General features: G+C 34.2%; 1 protein-coding gene across 2 annotated transcripts in view; it reads left to right on the top strand.

The window, feature by feature from the left end:
• mmel1 (membrane metallo-endopeptidase-like 1) overlaps nt 1-22,500 on the top strand; it is a 34,766-nt gene extending 12,266 nt beyond the window's left edge. For both annotated transcript variants that reach the window (XM_073825584.1, XM_073825583.1), the window contains 10 exons: nt 13-111; nt 1,920-2,003; nt 2,154-2,257; nt 2,354-2,412; nt 11,694-11,813; nt 12,048-12,181; nt 14,276-14,341; nt 14,458-14,553; nt 14,925-15,001; nt 16,896-22,500. In XM_073825584.1, the coding sequence (XP_073681685.1) occupies nt 13-111; nt 1,920-2,003; nt 2,154-2,257; nt 2,354-2,412; nt 11,694-11,813; nt 12,048-12,181; nt 14,276-14,341; nt 14,458-14,553; nt 14,925-15,001; nt 16,896-16,995 (939 nt within the window). In that variant the 3' untranslated portion in view covers nt 16,996-22,500. The remainder of the gene's footprint in view (nt 1-12; nt 112-1,919; nt 2,004-2,153; nt 2,258-2,353; nt 2,413-11,693; nt 11,814-12,047; nt 12,182-14,275; nt 14,342-14,457; nt 14,554-14,924; nt 15,002-16,895) is intronic.
• The last annotated feature ends 379 nt before the right edge of the window (nt 22,501-22,879 follow it).

Here is a 22,879-nt window from a genome sequence, read left to right as displayed (position 1 = left end):
ATTGCTGTTCAGGTGCGTGAACTGATCAAAAAGATTCAGGAAGCTTATGTGGAAACATTAGAAGAACTGAGCTGGATGGACGAACCGTCCAAGGAGAAGGCCAGAGAAAAGGTCAGATGCTATTAATGGCCACAACTGCTAATGAATAGCTTTATCCTATGAATTTCCACACTTTTTTGTCACCAGAACATCTTTAACCTAAAATGTGACCCTGGACCACAAAACCAGTCTTAAGTCGCTGGGGTATATTTGTTGCAATAGCCAAAAATACATTGCATGGGTCAAAATTTTAGATTTTTCTTTTATGCCAAAAATCATTAAGAAATTAAGTAAAGATCATGTTCCATGAAGATTTTTTTGTAAAATTCCTACTGTAAACATATCAAAATGTAATTTTTGATTTGTAATATGCATTGTTAAGAACCTAATTTGGACAACTTTAAAGGTGATTTTCTCAGTCTTTGATTTTTTTGCACCCTCAGATTTCTGATTTCAAACAGATGTATCTCAGCCAAATATTGTCCTATCCTAACAAACCATACATCAATAGAAAGCTTATTTATTCAGCTTTCATATGATGTATAAATCTCAGTTTTGACAAATTTAACCTTATGACTGGTTTTGTGGTCCAGGGTCACAAATATGTACTTAAAGTACTCTAAAAAATTTAAATATTCATATTTTAAGTTCTGATGCATGACGTGCTGATAAAAAAGTCATTTTATTTTATTAATGAGTTAAATAAAATAAAACAAAACAAAACAATGTATTTTTTTCAATTAATATATTCATTGCTATTTTTAATAGTTATACATTTTTATAAACATCTCGACTCTATTAAAACGCAGTGATGAATATGATGTATTTGAGATTTTTGTTTAATTTATAAATAATTATTTATTACATTTATTTGTTATCTTTTATTAATTAATCAAATAAAAATGTATTTTTAAATAAAATAAAAAAGTATTTTTTTCAGTGAATATATATAATGCTATTTTCCATAGTTATACAACTTTTTGATTCTATAAAAACCCAGAGATCAATATAAGAAATTTGAGATTTTTATTTAGATTTTTACCATTTTTATAAATAATTATTTATTCTAATTTATTATAACTGATTTTAATGTATTTATTTATTTATAAAAAAAGATTTTTATGTGGATTTTTTTTAAACAATGTTATGAATAATTATATATTATATTTATGTTTTATTTATGAATTGTTATGAAATAAAAATGCCTTTTCAAATTAAATTTACTAAAATAAATATATTTTATTAAAAGTTCAGTGGTGAATATAAGAAATGTAAGATTTTTTGTTTTATAAAAATAATTTATTATATTTATTTTTAATGCTATTTTTAATAGTTCTACAAGTTATACGAAGTGGTGAATAAAATAAATTCTATTTTAATTTTCATAAATAATTATTTATTATATTTATTTTTATTTTTTATTACTGAATTATTAGCAGAACTATTTCACAAACCCTCATGTTTCTGTCATGTTTCTTAAACAACAAAGTTTATCAAAGTATATTTTTTATATTACATATAATTCCAAAAAATAATTCCAAATAATCACAATTAATAGCACTTATTAATATTTGTAGTTTTTAATTTCCATTTCTGTAATGCATTTTCTGTATACCAAATCTTATATACTAATTGTACACTACAACTAAATCATATCTTTTTTATTATCATTACAAACTGGGTTTCATCTTTAATCTTATTTTATATTAATAAGGTTTTGTGTTGTTTATTGTAAAGCACTTTAATCTGAATTTCTTGTATGCAAGGTGTTACAAAAAGTTTTAATAAAGTTGTGTATTATTATTATATTTGCTTATACTATCCCACAGTCTGAGCTGTCCTCTCTTTCCAAACTCTTCTTTTTTTCCCATGTTTTGCAGGCCATGGCGATATCAGAACAGATCGGTTATCCCGACCACATCCTTGAGGAGGAAAATAAGAAACTGGATGAGGAATACACACATGTATGGAAACTCAGAGAACTTTGACCTCTGAAGAAATGACTGTCCAAACCAACTAATTATCCATTTACATAAATACAAGAATGATGACAGTTTGGACAGAAGGACATCTGTGTGATATTATCCTCATTTCCTCTCTCTGTCTGCTTACAGCTCAATTTCAGTGAGGAGAACTATTTTGAGAACATTCTGGAAAACCTAGCAGCATCAGCCCAGAAAGGTCATAAAAAGCTGAGGGAGCCTGTGGATCCTGACATGTATGGCAAACAAAAATTAATAAATAAATGGTAGAAAGACTTTTTTTTTTCTCTCTGTAAGTCATGTTTTTCTCTTTGTCTCTGTGAATGTTTTAGGTGGATTATTGGTGCGGCTGTGGTCAACGCTTTCTATTCACACAACAGAAACCAGATTGGTAAATTCACAGTCATGTAATCAGAACTATATTATACATATTCTATTATATAAAATAATTATATAATCTATAATAATCATTTTGAATAAAAAAAGTGTTCTATTCATACAGCAGAACCCAGACTGGTAAATTCATTGCCATATAGTCTGAAATAATATTTTGTTGTATAATAATATAATATAATATAATATCTCACAACAGAAACCAGATTCATAGCCAAGTAGTCAGAAATAAAATATAAAATAAATATATTTAAAAATTAAGTTGCAAAAATAAAAATGTGTAAAAACTTTGACAATAGAACCCAGATTGGTAAATTCATAGCCAAATAGTCAAAAATAAAATGAAATAAATTGTGTTGTACAAAGTATTATAAAAAAAAAATCAAAACTCAAAAATAGAAAAAAATAAATTAAATAATAAATTAATAAAAACATTTAAAAATGAAATCTCAAAAATAAAAATGTGTTTAACTCAGGAACCAGATAGGTAAGTTCGAAAGCAAATAGTCAAAAATAAAATAAAATATAAAAAAAATTATATTGTGTTGTGTATATAGAATAAAATAATAAATAAATAAAACATTTAAAAATTACATAGCAAAAATAAAAACCGTGAAACTGTTTTGTATATATAATATAATAAATTAGTAATACATTAAAAAATTAAATTGCAAAAATAAAAACGCGTTTAACTCTCACAACAGAAACCAGATTATTAGGCTCATAGCCGAATAGTCAAAAATAAAATAAAATATAATAAAATAAAACTGAGATGTATATATAATATAATATAATATATATATGTAATATAATATAATAATACATTTAAAAATGTAATTGCAAAAATAAAAATGTGTTTAGCTCTCACAATAGTAAGTTCATAGCCAAATAGTCAGAAATAATATTGTTTTGTATATATAAAATAAAATAAAACTATAAATTGATAATACATTTTAAAATTAAATTGCAAAAATAAAAACATGTTTAACACAACAGAAACCAGAGCCAGAAATAATATTCTGCTCTATAATAATAATAATATAGAATATTATGCCATATAAACTAATAATAATATTTTTTAAATTAAATTAAATAAATTGCAAAAAACAAAACAAAAAAACATTTCTCTCAAGTTTGCAGCTATATAGTCAGAAATAATATTCTATTGTATAATAAAATAACATTAAAACAAAAACTAAATTAATAATACATTTATTAATTATTAAATGTATAAGTTCAATAAATTGCAAAAATAAAAACATGTTTAATTCCCAACAGAAATCAGTTTGGTAATTTCACAGCCAGAAATAATATAATATAATATAATATAATATAATATAATATAATATAATATAATATAATATAATATAATATAATATAATATAATATAATATAATATAATAAAGAATAATACATTTAAACATTGTATACATAAAAAAATAAAAATGCATTGTACTTAATATATATTATGTAATAATTATTATTATTAATAATAATACATGTAAAATATATTTTAAATATGTATAAATTAAAAAAGGTTCACCAGCACAGACCATTCAAGCCTAAACAGATCGTTCCAGCAGAGAAGACCACAACAGCAAACTCCAACGTGGGTCTTGTGTGAAGTGTTTGTTCTGGTCAGATTTCTCCTAAGCTGTTGAGGGCTCTCAGTATAAATGCTTTCTCAGCCCATTGTCATAATGGCTCTAATGCCTGTAGTGCTTTTCTCTTGTAGATTAAACAAAGCTAGTTTCAGGCTCCACTGCCCACAAAGCTTGCTTCCAGAGATGGGCCGCGGACGCCGAGCGCACGCTATTCAGCCTGCGTTAATACAGAGATTACAAAAGCCAAGTGATTATGCAGATTTTCAGAAGGAGAAATTTCCACATAATTACTCTTAGATTGCACATTTTAATGTTCCTGGACAATCTGGGAAACACTTCAAGCTGAATTGCCATTTGAGAGACAAGAGCGGCAGCTGGAACTGCCGGCACTGTGTCATTTCGAGCCCTGCTATAGCTGGAGGACGATGCACAGCAGAGACGTTTCTGCTTCTGCTATCTAGTATACACCATTACCATCGCATTATTGGCTGTTTATTCAACTTTGGGCACTTTTGGTCATGTTGAGGCTCTTTAAAAGCACTTTTCACAGTTTTTAGTATCTACTATGTCTACTAACATGATGTCCACTAACTTTTGACATTTGTCATGTTTCTAAACCACATCCAAATCACAAACCACCATTCATATTGTGATGGAAAAGACATTTAACCCTTGTGCGTCAAAAAAAAAAGTTACACATTTACACATAAAAATATGATTAATTAATATTTTTTTCCACTTTCACTGATGTCGATTTTTTTTTACCAGCATCTGTTCTATCCATAGATATCAAACATTCATTCATTCATTCATTCATTTTTTGTAACCCTTTAAATGCTGGTTTGTTTGCATAATGCCACACATGTTTTTTTTTAATGAAAAAATAAAAAATAGTAATTAATTTCCATATACTAAATGCTAAGCAGAATTTTTTTCTTTGCTTATTAGATTCTTGGGTGTGTTAGTGAAGAACAACAACATTAATTTTGAGGCATTTATATTTTTATGTAGTGTTGATTTTTTTTTTAAATGTATATGCCAAATTTGAAAAAATGGCACAATCTAGTAAAAAATGGTAAAAATGTAAAATTTGAAGCCTTGCTGATAGAATGAATGCCTATTAGCAAATATTGCATGATTTTATAGTCAAATGGCCCTGGGTTAAAAAATTGCAGGTTTAATGGGTTTCAATGTCCTTAAGGTCCTGAGTGTGAGTATTTTTTGTACGGAGGGTAAAATTGATTTATTTGAAGGAAATGAGGGTGAAATATTTCAATAAAAATAAACACCTGAGCCAAAATTTATGCAGTTGGCATTAACACAGGCACACTTATAACAAAAAACAAAACTGAAATGGACAAAAATGTCCATAAGGTCGCACAAGGGTTAAACAAGTCCTAGTTAGAATGCAAGGGCATAGAATGCTTCTCCCATTTGCTCTTTTTACACTGACTATCACTCTTTACAGACTAATACAATCAGATACAACAATAATTCCTCAAATATTCAACACAATATATACTGATAAATTCAACATTCACTTCAATGGTATGCAAGGACTGGATGCTTACAACTTGATTTCCTTTTGAACTGTAAACAATTGAACTTTAGTGGTCAAACTATTTATAATATAGTGAATTAAGCTACAAACTCAATCATAATGCACAATATTTCCATCTAACGTGTATTTTAAGGTCTCCCTTATCATTTTAATGGAGTGTTTTCACTAGTTAGCAGCAGTAAACCTGTTAGCTTACCTGAATATGTTCGTAGATATTGTTTTGGATGTCATCTTTGGAATGAAAATAGAGATATTTTATTTGTAAACATCATACTTTTCCCGCTTTTTTCAGTTAATGTCAAAAAACTATCGAGCTAAGCCAGTAGTAGTACGGACAGGGTTGTGTAAACATGGCTAAAGACGTGAAAGGCCGAGGAACAGACAAACTGATTCAACCGAGTGAGTCATTTACGCTGGAACCACTCCGATTGATTCAAACTCATGATTTCAGTCATTCAGTTCAAGTGATTTACTAACAAAAACCAGATCAAAAGAGCCATTCATTTTCAAATGTTGCAATGCTTTTAAAAAGCACGTAGTGATGGGTGAAACGGAGCTTTTCGAAACTCTGAATCATTTAAACCAATGATTCACTGTTTTGACGCGCTCCAATCGGATCGCGTATCGCGAATCATTTGATTCAGACTGCGAGTTCAGTGCGGGTTCGCGAATCATTTGGTTCAGATCAGAACTTCGGACAGCGTATCGCAAATCTTTTGATTCAATTTGGAAATTAGAGTGGGTTCACGAATCATTTGATTCAGATCGAAACTTCGGGCGGGTTTCACAAATTGAATGATTCGCGATCTGCAATCTGAAATCCTGATGTGGAATGATGGTTCACGAGTCATTATTTAGATCAGGGCTACAAGTAAATCATGAATCATTTGATTTATAGATCGGAACTTTGGGCGTGGGGTTCGTGAATCATTTCATGAATTGAATGATTCATGAACTGAATGATTAACGATCCGCACTCCGAAGTCGCGACGTAAAAAATTCATGAATCATTATTAACCCTTAAAGACCTAGAACATTTTTGGGGCATCTGAGGCACCTGTATATTTCTTTGTTTTTTCAGACCTATTCTAGCAGTCAGTATCAATTGTCATATATCATTATAAACATAAGAACTTGAACTTTATGTCTAGCTAATTTAAAATTACAATTTTCCTTTTGTTTTCTCTAAAAATTTGTGAATTTCCAGAATTTTAGGAAAAACGCTACCAACAATTGGGTGTTTTTTACTGTGTACTCAACTAGATTTTTTTTCTTTAAAAATTTGTATTTAGGTGTTTTACACTTCCAAATAAAATTGTGTCTATATATAACATTATATGCAACATATATATATAACATATATATCCAAGCAAGTTATAGCTAATTATTACAATATTATTATAGGCGCTTTTCAGTGAAAAACAGGCCCATTTAGTTTATTGACAATATAGATCTGTCCAAAAATGTTAAAGTCATAGCAGAAACAGTGTTATATAATAGCAAAACACAGTAAAAATAATTTACTTTTTCAGATAAATATATTCTTAATCCATTATGTACTGCTGTTTTATCCTTGTTTTTGGTTTCTGTTATGTCACAGGGTTCTGTCATGAGTATTTCTGTACATTTTCAAAGAATGCTGTCATGCAAATGTGTTATTTTGCGTTTGTTTTCATGCAAGCAAGACGCACTTTGCTTTCATTTTGCGTATGTTCAGATTTGCAAAGAAACAAGCTAATCGGTGGTTCAAAAGACCAAAACCTATGTTTATTGGTTGAATAGATGACAGTTTGAACCAATCTGGGCACAGGGGTGGGACTAAGCATCAACAATCAGAGGACCGAAACATATTGATTACATCTGACAAATCAGTGCTGAGGAAATGTGATGACGTAATCACGCTCACCACGGAGCCTCTGAATATCCAAATGAGACAAATGCGATATCACCGAAAAGAGTAGACTCTGTGCATTACGAGACTTCAAAAGAGACTTTAAAAATTATTAAACATTTAAGAACAATAGTTATTTTTAGCCGCCGGTGTCTGTCTCGGCCTTTGAGGGTTAAGAGCGAGACTACAAAGCGAAGTGAAACATTTGATTTTTTAGATCGGAGCTTCAGAGTGGGCTCACAAATCATTTGATTCAGATCGGGACTTTGATGCGGGTTCGTGAATCATTTGTTTAAGATCGGAACTTCAGAGTGGGTTCACGAATCATTTGATTCAGATCGAAACTTCGTGGCGGGATCGCGAATCATTTGATTCAAATTGAATGATTCGCGATCTGCAGTCCGAAGTCCCGATGTGAAATGATGGTTCGCGAGTCATTATTTAGATCGGGACTACAAAGTGAATCGTGAATCATTTGATGTATAGATCGGAACTTCAGGGCTGGTTCGCGAATCAGTTCGCGAATTGAACGATTTGCGAACTGAATGATTAGCGATCCGCACTCCGAAGTCCCGACGTGAAATGATGGTTCATAAATCATTATTAAGAGTGGGACTATGAAGCAAGTCGTGACTCATTTGATTTATAGATCGGAACATCGGAGCAGGTTTGCGAATCATTTGATTCAGATCGAGACTTTGGACTGCGTATCGGGAATCATTTGATTCAGACTGGGAGTTCAGTATGGGTTTGTGAATCATTTGATTCAGATCGAGACTTTAGACTGCGTATCGGGAATCATTTGATTCAGACTGGGAGTTCAGTATAGGTTTGTGAATCATTTGATTCAGATCGAGACTTTAGACTGCGTATCGGGAATCATTTGATTCAGACTGGGAGTTCAGTATGGGTTTGTGAATCATTTGATTCAGATCGAGACTTTAGACTGCGTATCGGGAATCATTTGATTCAGATTGGGAGTTCAGTATGGGTTTGTGAATCATTTGATTCAGATCGGGACTTTGATGCATGTTTGCAAATCATTTGATTCAGATCGGAACTTCAGACCGCATATTGCAAATCAATTGATTAAGGGTGTTTTCACACTCTTGGTGCAGTTCGTTTGGGCAGGTGTGAATGTAGCAATTGCATTCATGTGCGCACCAAAAGCGGATCAAAGGAGAGTACTGACACCTCCCTGAAGAGGTGGTCTCGGTACGCTTTCAAACGAACACTGGAGCGGTTCGTTTGTGGTGAGAACATGATCCGAACTCGAACAGACCCAACCGCAAGAAGTAGTGCGCCTTTTTGGACTATTCCAGCTGCCATAGTCAGCTGCGTTGTGCATTATGGGACAAGGACAAGTATTTGTTGACAGTTAGAGCTTTAGCAACATATCCCCTTGGCAGCTCGCAGACAAATTTGCGGAGCCTCATAGAAATTTGGTCTGATGATTATAGTAGGTCCCAACTTTCAAAAAACTCACAAGAACACCACAATCTTCTCATTGTTTAGCAGTTTCGAAAATACATTCAATGAAACATCTGCTAAAGAGTGATGAGGATGTTGTCACATGACTGCATTTTGGTTAGTTTCAACTGGTTCGGACCCGAGCATTCAGTGTGGTGTGAAAAAGGACCCAAAACGGCAGAAAAAGGCTACAATGTATTATTTGTTGCCCTTGGTCCAGACCAAATGAACCGAACCACAGATGTGAAAGCACCCTTCGATTGGAACTTCAGAGCGGGTTCACAAATCATTTGATTCAGATCGAAACTTCGGGCGTTTTTGCGAATCATTTCAAAAATTGAAGGATTCGTGATCCATACTCGTCCCGATGTAAAATGATGGTTTGGGAGTCATTATTTAGATCGGGACTACGAGGCGAATCATGTATCATTTGATTTATAGATTGGAATTTCGGAGTGGGTCTGCAAATCATTTGATTCAAATCTGAACGTTGGACCGCGTATCGAGTGTCATTTGATTTAGATCGGAACTTCAGAGTGGGTTCACGAATCATTTGATTCAGATCGAAACTTCGTGGCGGGATCGCGAATCATTTGATTCAAATTGAATGATTCGCGATCTGCAGTCCGAAGTCCCGATGTGAAATGATGGTTCGCGAGTCATTATTTAGATCGGGACTACAAAGTGAATCGTGAATCATTTGATGTATAGATCGGAACTTCAGGGCTGGTTCGTGAATCAGTTCGCGAATTGAACGATTTGCGAACTGAATGATTAGCGATCCGCACACCAAAGTCCTGACGTGAAATGATGGTTCATAAATCATTATTAAGAGTGGGACTATGAAGCAAGTCGTGACTCATTTGATTTATAGATCGGAACATCGGAGCAGGTTTGCGAATCATTTGATTCAGATCGAGACTTTAGACTGCGTATCGGGAATCATTTGATTCAGACTGGGAGTTCAGTATGGGTTTGTGAATCATTTGATTCAGATCGGAACTTCAGACCGCGTATTGCAAATCAATTGATTAAGGGTGTTTTCACACTCTTGGTGCAGTTCGTTTGGGCAGGTGTGAATGTAGCAATTGCACTCATGTGCGCACCAAAAGCGGATCAAAGGAGAGTACTGAGACCTCCCTGAAGAGGTGGTCTCGGTACGCTTTCAAACGAACACTGGAGCGGTTCGTTTGTGGTGAGAACATGATCCGAACTCGAACAGACCCAACCGCAAGAAGTAGTGCGCCTTTTTGGACTATTCCAGCTGCCATAGTCAGCTGCGTTGTGCATTATGGGACAAGGACAAGTATTTGTTGACAGTTAGTGCTTTAGCAACATATCCCCATGGCAGCTCGCAGACAAACTTGGAGTTGTGAGGAGGTGCGGAGCCTCATAGAAATCTGGTGTGATGATTATAGTAGGTCCCAACTTTTGAAAACTCACAAGAACACCACAATCTTCTCATTGTTTAGCAGTTTCGAAAATACATTCAATGAAACATCTGCTAAAGAGTGATGAGGATGTTGTCACATGATTGCATTTTGGTTAGTTTCAACTGGTTCGGACCCGAGCATTCAGTGTGGTGTGAAAAAGGACCCAAAACGGCAGAAAAAGGCTACAATGTATCATTTGTTGCCCTTGGTCCAGACCAAATGAACCGAACCACAGATGTGAAAGCACCCTTCGATTGGAACTTCAGAGCGGGTTCACAAATCATTTGATTCAGATCGAAACTTCGGGCATTTTTGCGAATCATTTCAAAAATTGAAGGATTCGTGATCCATACTCGTCCCGATGTAAAATGATGGTTTGGGAGTCATTATTTAGATCGGGACTACGAAGCGAATCGTGTATCATTTGATTTATAGATCGGAATTTCGGAGTGGGTCTGCAAATCATTTGATTCAAATCTGAACGTTGGACCGCGTATCGAGTGTCATTTGATTTAGAACGGAACTTCAGTGCGGGTTCGCGTTTCATTTGATTTTGTGGTTACCATGGTTTAACTATAGTAACCATGTTTTTTTTTTTTTACCTTGAGAGGACACACAGGGTTAATATAGAAAAGCAGTTTTCACTGCTTTAGGATTAGCAGTACTTTGGATAGTTTCCTTGTCTAGATTAAATTTGAGTAAAAAAAAAAGAGAAAGATTTATAGCCAGATTTTAGTGAATTTTAGCAAGCAGGAAACACAAATTAGTTAAACTATATTTTCCTATATTCTCTTTTTAAGTAGTCAAACAATCCAAAGAAAACTTTATATTAGACAGAAATGTCACTTACTAAATGAGATTAGTAACATAATGCATTACTTTCCATAGAAAGTCACATAATTTGTTACATCATTTCCCCAAAACTCATTATAACACAAATTTACACAGCTTGATTGGAACTGATGTACAATATAAATATTTAGTGATATTTACCTCACTTTCAGTTTTCTTTATTACATTTATCAGAATTCATATAAATATGTTAATATATCTTGTATGCATATATATCTTGCATTAATAAGTAAATAAATACATTAGTTAGTTTCCAGTTTTAACGTGACCTTTAGAAAAATTCTACAAAAACAGCTAAAATCTAAAGTTTTAATGACAAATCTGGCATTAAAGTGTCCAAAGTTAACTATTAAAATGAGTTGTTTTCTCATATGACTCAATTAGTATCTCGAAAAATGCATTTCCTGGTCAATTACCCAGGCATTATGCTGAATTTCATGTCTTTCTATGCATCCATCTTTCTTTCAGTGTTTCCTGCTGGCATCCTCCAGCCTCCGTTCTTCAGTGAAAAACAGCTGCAAGCTCTAAACTTTGGTGGAATTGGGATGGTTATAGGACATGAAATCACTCATGGATTTGACGATCACGGTAATATGCATATCATCTGATGGATTGTACCAATTACCAGTTAGCTGTGGATGAATAAGCAATGTGGATTTGTTGATTATCTTGTTTATGTGTGATGTATTAAACTCTGTTCTGAAGGAGGAGTTTTAAATATCACGGATAAATTGTTCTCCATCGGACCAAAAGAGCAACCACAACGCTTGTCTGTTTAAAATATGACTGTTCCAAAAAAAAAAGAACAATTTATTTCCACAGGACGCAATTTTGACAAGGACGGAAACATGTACAACTGGTGGAGCAACTACTCCGCCGAACGCTTTGAGGATCAATCCAAATGCATGGTGGAACAGTACGGCAAATTCAGCTGGAAACTTGCAGGAGGCCAAAATGTAAGTTGAACTTCGCTCCGAAGGATGGAAAGAATCTGTTATGAACTTGCAGAAATGAACAAATAATAAGTAGATGGTTTGTACTTACAGTACTTGTAGTGTGTGCACATGCTTTGGGCCCATCTAAGCATTTCCACTGACCTTAAAAAAAGACCAATCTGCTGGTTGGTCAAGCAAAACTTACTTGGTACAAACACTTGAAACTAATATACATTTTTAGCCACTAAGACAATATTTTAATTAAAGATTGAGATTTGAAAATGACTCTAAAGTCATTTTTTCTAACCCTCCTGGCTTTTTCTGCTCTATTTATTGTTGTATTGTAAACACAGTACCATATTCATTACATTTTCTACATATTTTGCATCTTTTAAGGATGTTTAAATATTTTTGATGCCTTTCATAAGATATGCCAGCAGTGTCTCAAAGTGTATTCAGATTTGGCACAACATCAAAGTCTATCAATTCATCCAAAACCTGTAATATTCACCTATAATATACACACTGACAGTAAAACATTATATTCTTACATAGCATTTTTGTCTTGTTTTCTGGTATAAATACCTAAACATTTCTAAATTAAGATACATTTACTTGAAAAGCAAAATAACTTATTAAGATATTAAGACATTTTGTCTAATAAAAATATCTGCCAATGGGGTAAGAAAAATAATCTTAATTCCCAGGGAAAACAAGATTTTGCTTCTCAGGTAAACACATTTTGATTTAAGAATGTTTAGGTATTTATACTAGAAACAAAAAGACAAAAATACTGAGTGTTTGCAGTGTTATTTTTATAGCTCAGTCTGTAAACAAATCTGTTTTTATTCCTACTAAAATAAACATCTAAACGAATAAAATTAAATAAAGACTATAAAAACAATGCCGTTATTGTAAACTGAAATGTATTTTTGTTAATCAAAATATAGGTAAAATAAAATATTAATATTAGATGAAAAATCTAAACTTAAAATGATTAGAAACTTTATAAGATATACACTACCAGTCAAAAGTTTTTGAACAGTACGATTTTTTTATACTTTTGAAGAAGTCTCTTTTGCTCACTAAGCCTGCATTTATTTGATCTAAAGTACAGCAAAACAAGTAACATTTTTAAATATATATCTACTATTTAAAATAACTGTTTTCTATGTTAATATATTTTAAAGTATAATTTTTAAATAAGCCATTTTTTTTGCTTCATTACTCCAGTTTTCAGTGTCACATGATCCTTCATAAATTGTGACCCTGGACCGCAAAACCAGTCTTAAGTCGCTGGGGTATATTTGTAGCAATAGCCAGCAATACATTGTATGGGTCAAAATTATAGATTTTTCTTTTATGCCAAAAATCATTAGGAAATTAAGTAAATATCATGTTCCATGAAGATTTTTTTTGTAAAATTCCTACTATAAATATATTAAAATGTAATTTTTGATTAGTAATATGCATTGTTAAGAACTTAATTTGGACAACTTTAAAGGTGATTTTCTCAGTATTTAGATTTTTTTGCACCCTCAGATTCCAGATTTTCAAATAGATGTATCTCGGCCAAATATTGTCCTATCCTAACAAACCATACATCAATAGAAAGCTTATCTATTGAGCTTTCATATGATGTATACATCTCAGTTTTGTAAAATTTAACCTTATGACTGGTTTTGTGGTCCAGGGTCACAATTATTCTGATTTCTGAAAACAGCTGAGTAAAATTTTTTCAGGTTTCTTTGATGAATAGAATATTCATTTATCTGAAAGAGAAGGCTTTTGTAACTTTAAAGATGTCTTTATCATCACCCCCCTCCCCCCCCAAAAAACTGAATTGATGATGCTGAAAATTCATCTTTGATCACAGAAATAAATTACATTTGAAAATATATTCAAATAGAAAGCTGTTATTTTAAATAGTAAAAATATTTCTACAGTATTACTGTTTTTGCTGTACTTCGGCCCAAATAAATGCAGAAGAGACTTCTTTAGTACATTAATAAAATAAAAATTTTAAATAAAAGTTTTTTTTAAGCTTATTTTAAATATTAGTAAATACAATAATATTATATAACGAATACTCAACATTGATCATTGGTGTTTCAGATCAGTGGCATCACAACACTCGGAGAGAATATTGCTGACAATGGTGGTGTTCGTCAAGCATATAAGGTTTGCATCATTAATTCCCTTTAATCAACCACATATGAACCCATATTAACATTTTGATCAGAACATGTATAAATCTGTTGATGTGTATGTGATTTGTTGCTGTTGTGTCATGTTAGGCGTATATGAAGTGGGTGGAGAGGGAGGGCAAGGAGCCCCGTCTTCCCGGACTGGATATGGATCACAAACAGCTCTTCTTTCTAAACTTTGCCCAGGTATGTGACCATGAATGCCATCCATTTTAGGATGCCTGCCTGTGTTCACCTTGATGCCTGTGCAAGGTCAGTCTCGCAAAGAGCGTATCAAATTAAACTGACACTGCATAAAAGATACAGGTGCTGCTTAACCTCTGGAAAATACATTACCACAGGCTCTCTAATATGTGCTTAAGGCATGAAATCTGTGATTTTATCATGCCATCTGATGAGATGATTTGAAATGTTATTATTTAGACATAAAATCTGTTCTGCAAATGACATTTTAAGCATACAAGGTCAAAAATAATGTTTAAACTAATGTTAAAATGTCTTCAGTTGGCATAATATGATTATTTCATTGAATATACAAATGTCTCATGATTTTGCAGGTCTGGTGTGGTGCCTGTCGCCCGGAGTACGCCATTCAGTCCATCAAAACAGACCCACACAGCCCTCTGGAATACAGGCAAGAGCTTTCTGCAGGATTTGTGAATTAAAGATGAAAAAAAGTATCCAAGTCGCACTTTAAATGCCAGTGCATTAGATAACATAGCTGCAATAGCACAAGTTATTAAGCATGAATCAAGCAAAAAGAAACTGCCAGTAGGATAAGCAAAAAAATTATTTAGACTAAATACAGACTATAATACAAACTATACATTTTAATGGATTTTTAAAACTCAGTTTTTCATAATGTAAACTACTATTTAAAAGTTTGAGGTCTGTAAGATTATTTTTTTTAAATAAGTCAGTTATGCTTACTAATATGGGAGCTCATTTCCGCCACTGAACAAAAAATAAAAAAGGTCATTGCAATTGCAGTTCTGCCTTTTTTTTCTCAGAATTGCGTCATATAAATTTACAATTCTGACTTTTTTCTCAGAACCGTGAGATTTAAAAGCTTAATTGCGAGATATAAAGTCAGAATTGCAGGATATAAACTCACAAATTCTGACTTTTTTCTCGCAATTGTTTGTATCTCGCAATTCTGACTTTCTTCGCAATTCTGACTTTTTTCTCGCAATTGTGTTTTTATCTCACAATTCTGACTTTTTCCTCTCAATTCTGACTTTTTTTCTCACAATTGTGTTTGTATCTCACAATTCTGTGTTTTTTCTCGCAATACGGACTTTTTTCTCAGAATTGCATCATATAAACTCGCAATTCTGACTTGTTTTCTCAGAACTGTGAGATTTAAAAGCTTAATTGCGAGATATAAAGTCAGAATTGCAAGATATTAACTCACAAATTCTAACTTTTTTCTCGCAATTGTTTGTATCTCGCAATTCTGACTTTTTTTCTCAGAACTGTGAGATATAAACGCACAATTGCAAGAAATAAAGTCAGAATTGCAGAATATAAACTCACAAATTCTGACTTTTTTCTCGCAATTGTTTTTATCTCGCAATTCTGACTTTTTCCTTTCAATTCTGACCTTTTTTCTCGCAGTTGTGTTTGTATCTCACAATTCTGTTTTTTCTCGCAATACGGACTTTTTTCTCAGAATTGCACCATATAAACTCGCAATTCTGACTTGTTTTCTCAGAACTGTGAGATATAAACGCACAATTGCAAGAAATAAAGTCAGAATTGCAGGATATAAACTCACAAATTCTGACTTTTTTCTCGCAATTGTTTGTATCTCGCAATTCTGACTTTTTCCTCGCAATTCTGACTTTTTTTCTCGCAATTGTGTTTCTATCTCACAATTCTGTGTTTTTTCTCGCAATACGGACTTGTTTTCTCAGAACTGTGAGATATAAACGCACAATTGCGAGTTGGGTCTGAGGAGAACAAAAAAAATGGATACGTTAACACAATTGCGATTTTATATCACACAATTCTGACTTAATTTCTCAGAGTTTATTTCTTGGAATTCTGGCTTTATAACTCGCAATTGCAAGTTTATATCACGCAATTCTGAGAAAAAAGTCAGAATTGCGAGTTTGTATTATGCAATAAAAAAAAAAATCAGAATTGTAAGATAATATGTCGCAGTAACCTTTTTTTTTAATTTAGTGGGGGAAACGGGCTTCCATACACCATTTATTTGATTAAAAAAACAAAACAGTAAAACTATAATATTGTAAAATATAATTACAATTTAAAATACCTATTTTCTATTTGAATGTGTTTTAAAATATATTTCTGTGCTCAAAGCTGAATTTTCAGCATCATTATTCCAGTTTCCATTCTTCTAAGATGCTGATTTGCTGCTCAAGAAACATTTAGACATTCAGACATTTTTAAATGTGACTTAAAATGAAGTCAAATTAGTGTCCAAATACTTTTAGGACTGCTTTAGGTGTTAGAAAATAATAAATATAAATAATTGAGTGCCATGTTTTTGTTTTTAACAGGGTTCTAGGCTCCCTCCAGAACTTTGAGGCGTTTTCCGAAGCATTTCATTGTGCACGAGGAACTCCCATGAACCCCGAAGAGAAATGTCGAGTGTGGTAACCTGCCGCCGGAGTCACGGGAGTCTGTGTATATTTTACGAACCAGGCAGCGCTTAGAAGAGCTTGGATCATATTATGTTGTGCTGTGGCAGCTGCCTGTCTGTTAGTCTGATGTGACAGACACGACCAAGGTGTTAGACACCTACATGTGTGACTGCATAGATGTCTACTGTGAACTTTCAAAATGCGCACATATAACCAACCAGTGCAGGCGTCGTGAACGTGCACAGTGAGGGTGTTGTTTTTCTGAAAAAGAGGCATGCTTTTTCATTATCTATAGCAAGGTCCTGTTTGCCTGTTTACAGGTTTCTTTTGACACATTATTAATTTTGGCAACGAAAAACACATGTTGATAAAATAGTTTCATCGTAACGACAGGGCTTATTGATTTTTCCAGATTATGTAAACGGATAAATCCCTCGGTTGGCTTTCGATTCTGTCGGCTCTCCAAGAAGATATCCGTTGTGCTTGAGAGATCCCCAAATCAGCCAACAACTGGAGGCTTGGAAGCCGATAGAGATTGTGGTTTGAATAGAAACCAGTCAAGGCATCTTGTTTCGTTTCATAATAAGCAGCCTTGAAATATTTTGATTATGCTCTAAAAAATTATTTTTTCTTTTCTAAAGCATGCAGCGGAAAGAGTCCTATTGAGCGGTGTTTTCCCAAAAAATCCTAATGTATGTGCTAGCTACACTATACAGTATCGTTTTTTAAAAGCGAGGGCTTAGCGTTACATAAACGGCCCGTGTTGACAATTACCTGACAACCTTAAGACTGTTAAAACCATATATCGCTTCAAGCTTCGTGTGTTTATGTCCATAAATAGCTCCGATTCATGGCTGCCTTGCAATTACACGACAGACTTCTGTTAAAGCCAGCAGATAATGGCAGGAAGCTGCTGCAATACGGGAATGAATTGGGTACAACGGGTCACTCAGACTGTTTGTTTGTTCTGCCAGGGAGCATTTCTGTATGTTGTTATAGTTAACATGATGTTTTAGGATGTTTAGGGGCAAGAATCAGATCCTAAAAGACACATATTAACACTGAAGGGCCTTTATCTGTTCAGTCATTGCAGCATTAGTAAAACAAACAGATGTTTAAAATTTGATTTAGATCATTTTTCTGAAGCAACACATTTGGTAACCAATATTTGTTCACAAATTGGTTTTAATACTCTACAACCATTGATTATGGTCATTGGTGTAAATGTTCATGTTATATAACTCTGCTGGAAAAACAGGCTATTCAAGTTTTAAGTGATTAAGTTGGATTTTAGAACATGGTAGCTGATTTGTCACTAGTCTACCAACTCTAACCTTTACCAGGTCAAAGTCCAGCTGATGAACCATCTAGACTAGCTTGAACCATTTTTTGCTTGTATGGTTATTGGTGTGAATGTTCACTTCATATAAACCTGCTGGAAAATACAGGTCATAAGATGGTAAAGTAGTTAAGTTGGGTTTTAGAAAATGGTAGCTGGTTTGTTATTGGTCTACTAACTTTATCCATCTTGGCCAAGATGGTCCACCAGGTCGAAGTCCAGCTGATGAACAATCTAGACTAGTTTGAATCAACTATAAAATCACATTAAACTACCAACTTCTTTTTTTCAGCAGGTTTGTTGCTACTCTACCAAATGTAGTTGGTTTGTTGGGGGTCTACCAGCTCTAGTTGGTTTGTTGGTCTACCAACTCTAGCTGTTTTATCGCTGGTCTACAAACTCTAGTTGCTTTATTGCTGATCTACCAACTCAAGCTGGTTTGTTGCTGGTCTACAAACTCTAGTTGCTTTTTTGCTGGTCTACCAACTCCAGTTGGTTTATCACTCGTGTACCAACTCTAATTGCTTTATTGCTGGTCTACCAACTCTAGCTGCTTTATTGCTGGTCTACCAACTCTAGCTGCTTTATCGCTGGTCTACCAACTCTAGCTGGTTTGTTGCTGGTCTACCAACTCTAGCTAGTTTGTTGCTGGTCTACAAACTCTAGTTGCTTTTTTGCTGGTCTACCAACTCTAGTTGGTTTATCACTGGTGTACCAACTCTAGTTGCTTTTTTACTGGTTTACCAACTCTAGCTGGTTATTTGCTGGTCTAACAACTCAAGTTGCTTTATTATTGGTCTCCCAACTCTAGTTGGTCTGTTGCTGGTCTACCAACTTTAGATGGTTTGTTGTTGGTCTACCAACTCTAGTTGGTTATTTGCTGGCTCACCAACTTTAGTTGGATTGTTGCCCCTCTACCAACCCTAGTTGGTTTGTTGCTGGTCCACCAACTGTAGTTGCTTTATTGCTGGTCTACTAACTATAGTTGGTTTGTTGCTGGTCAACCAACTCTGGTTGGTTACTTGCTGGCCCACCAACTCTAGTTGCTTTATTACTGGTCTACCAACTCTAGCTGGTTTGTTGCTGATCTACCAACTCTAGTTGGTTATTTGCTGGTCCGCCAACTCTAGTTGCTTTATTGCTGGTCTACCAACTCTAGTTGCTTTATTGCTGGTCTACCAACTCTAGTTGCCTTTTTACTGGTCTCCATGCACTAGTTGGTCTGTGGCTGGTCTACCAACTGTAGTTAGTTAGTTGCTAGTCTACCAAGTTTAGATAGTTTGTTGCTGGTCTACCAACTGTAGTTGGTTAGTTGCTGGTCTACCAAGTTTAGATAGTTTGTTGCTGGTCTACCAACTCTAGTTGCTTTATTGCTGGTCTACCAACTCCAGTTGCTTTATTACTGGTCTCCATGCACTAGTTGGTCTGTGGCTGGTCTACCAACTGTAGTTGGTTAGTTGCTAGTCTACCAAGTTTAGATAGTTTGTTGCTGGTCTACCAACTGTAGTTGGTTAGTTGCTGGTCTACCAAGTTTAGATAGTTTGTTGCTGGTCTACCAACTCTAGTTGCTTTATTGCTGGTCTACCAACTCCAGTTGCTTTATTACTGGTCTCCATGCACTAGTTGGTCTGTGGCTGGTCTACCAACTGTAGTTGGTTAGTTGCTAGTCTACCAAGTTTAGATAGTTTGTTGCTGGTCTACCAACTGTAGTTGGTTAGTTGCTGGTCTACCAACTTTAGATGGTTTGTTGCTGTTCTATCAACTCTAGTTGGTTATTTGCTGGCTCACCAACCTTAGTTGGATTGTTGCCCCTCTACCAACCCTAGTTGGTTTGTTGCTGGTCCACCAACCGTAGCTGCTTTATTTCTGGTCTACTAACTATAGTTGCTTTATTACTGGTCTACCAACTCTAGTTGCTTTTTTACTGGTTTACCAGCTGTAGTTGGTTATTTGCTGGTGCACCAACTCTAGTTGCTTTATTGCTGGTCTACTAACTCTAGTTGGTTTATTGCTGGGTCTACCAACTCTAGTTGGTTTGTTGCCGGGTCTACCAACTTTAGTTGGTTTGTTGCTGGTCTACCAACTGTAGTTGTGGTTACCAGCTTGGCCAAGATGGTCTACCAGGTAAAATTTCAGCTGATGAGCCATCTAGAACCAACTACGATATCACACAAACCATGATTCTCCAGCAGGGAATATGTAATTTTGTACACAGTGGTGTCAAACACACAAAACATCAAAAGGATTTGTTAGGCTAAGGTTTCGCCCAAGGATCTGTCGGCCAGTGGGTTGGTGATTTTAGGTGAAGTCATATCTCGTGATTTCATAAATTGATTCAAGATGTGGGCTAATGGGGCGGCAGGGGTTCATGTGTTAGCTGGAGCGTGGCGGATGAAGCGACAGCCAGCAGTTGTCTCTCAAATGGACACTTCAGAGGAAGCGGCCCTCTCATTAGAGATCCGGTCAAGGCCGGTGACTGTTATTTTCCATCTTGATTAAGCAGTAATGACAGCAGGACTAAAGAGCCGTACAGCACGGAAGAAAAATGATAGAATGAGATGATGGAAAAGATCAAACGGACGTCAGGAGAAGAAATGGATTGTCGAGTTCTCGGAAAGCTTAGCGGAGTCAATATTGGTTTGCCTTGGGTTATTGATTATGACTGTTATCTCTCACGACAGAGACTTTGATCATTTGAATGTTCATATCTGCCTTTGAAGCTTCATCGCTCGCCAATCTAAACCTCAACACCACTGTAATGGCACGTACTGTTTGATGCACGCGAGGCGAAAGATGTATTGAATGCAAGCAACTTCGGAACAAATTAAATACTAAAACCTAGGCGGCGGAAAGGGTTTTATAGTGATGAAATGGCAAATAAAACATAATCCCTGAATTATTAGTGCATGCATTTTCCAATGCAACACCCTGCCAGACAAGCAATGCAGCTCTGGCTCTTCATAAAAAAATTAAATTGGAAGGATTTGAGCTTTTACAAGGGCAGATAGTGGCGTGGACAGAAAACGGTGTGATTTAGAAACAACATTAGAGCAAATAATGCACATATGTTATGCTCCATAGCTATATATAACGTGCAGTGTTGTAATGTTTTATGTACAGTATTAACACTGTCTGGGTTGAATGACGTCAGTGCTATCAAGGTGCCAAAATGTTACATATGAAAACGCAACACTATCAATTCCATAATAGCACGCATACATCAACCAGACACCCGTTTGTGCATTTTTATCTAGCCTTGAGGCTTTTATTATATTGAGAACCAATAAAACGAGGCGTGATGTGAACTACCTGTTCTTTATACCACATTAAAGATTGACTTCTTTGTGCCAAGGATTGTTGATGTGCTTTTGAGCAAATCTCATTTTAAAATAGCTATTTTGTATCCTGTGAAATTAAAATATAACAAATCGCCCTCGTTTATACGACTGCCTTGAAAAAATTTGAACTGAAGGAAATATAAAATACTTTGCCAAGTGTGAATTGTACAACAGCATTTGTGTGCGTTTTTAGTGTCTTCAGTCTGTAGTTGGTTTTAAAGGTGTTTAATTAGAAATAAGCATATGATGATTAATTACAAAGTCAGGAATTATGTACTTTCTTCAGCGGACATTGCCAAGAACTCGTCAGACACAAGAATGATTCACAATTCAGTTTTACTGTTGTTATTTTTTACATTTATATTTCAGTTCACAGATGTACCTCATGAAAACATGTCCAGGTTACATTTCGCCATACAATCTAATGAAAAAAAAAAAGTAGTTGGCATAGATTTATGGTGGATTAAAGGTTGAAATATGACCTGGACATGTTCTTTGCAGGTTTTGAGATTCTCCCACATGACCACAGATGCTGCTATATGAATATGTCTGGGGCTGGTCTTATTCTGTACATAGACTCGTTGACTGTTGAAAGGTCTCGGTTAATATTTACTGACAGAAATACTCTTGATATTATATGGGGTCCATGTTTGATTGAGACCATATATGTTTTAACGACTTTCCAAGTGAATGCTTTGTAATTATATTGTTCTGCCAATACTGATTGTTTGAGCAAAAATATATGGCTTAAAAATGTTATTTAGCTACTTAAACATTGAAATATTATGATATATCAGAGAAAATATGTAATCTTCAAAAATAAACTTATATAAAGCAACAAATATATTCTACATCTGTTTTGTTTTCTTTAAACATTCACATTCATACATTAAAAACACAAACATACTTCAATAAAAGTTTTAATGTACACAGTGAATCACATTTTTCAGTCTCATTTGGTCAGGCGTGTTTGGAAAAATCATAATAAATATACGTTTATAAAAGAATCATATTAAAGGAGTATGTTTTAGCTCTTATGCAAAGCTTAAAGTACAAACTTGTATTATTTTTTAAACCAATTTTAATGGTTGATTGACCAATTTAAATGCATTTGTAAAAAAAAAAAAAAAAAAAAGCATAATTAGTAGGGCTGGGACACGATTAATCGCGATTAATCGCATCCAAAATAAAAGTTTATGTTAACATACTAAATGTGTGTTTAC

The sequence above is a fragment of the Garra rufa genome, chromosome 20 (assembly GCF_049309525.1).
Source record: "Garra rufa chromosome 20, GarRuf1.0, whole genome shotgun sequence".
NCBI lineage: Eukaryota > Metazoa > Chordata > Actinopteri > Cypriniformes > Cyprinidae > Garra > Garra rufa.
This window is presented reverse-complemented; position numbering and strand designations above follow the sequence as displayed.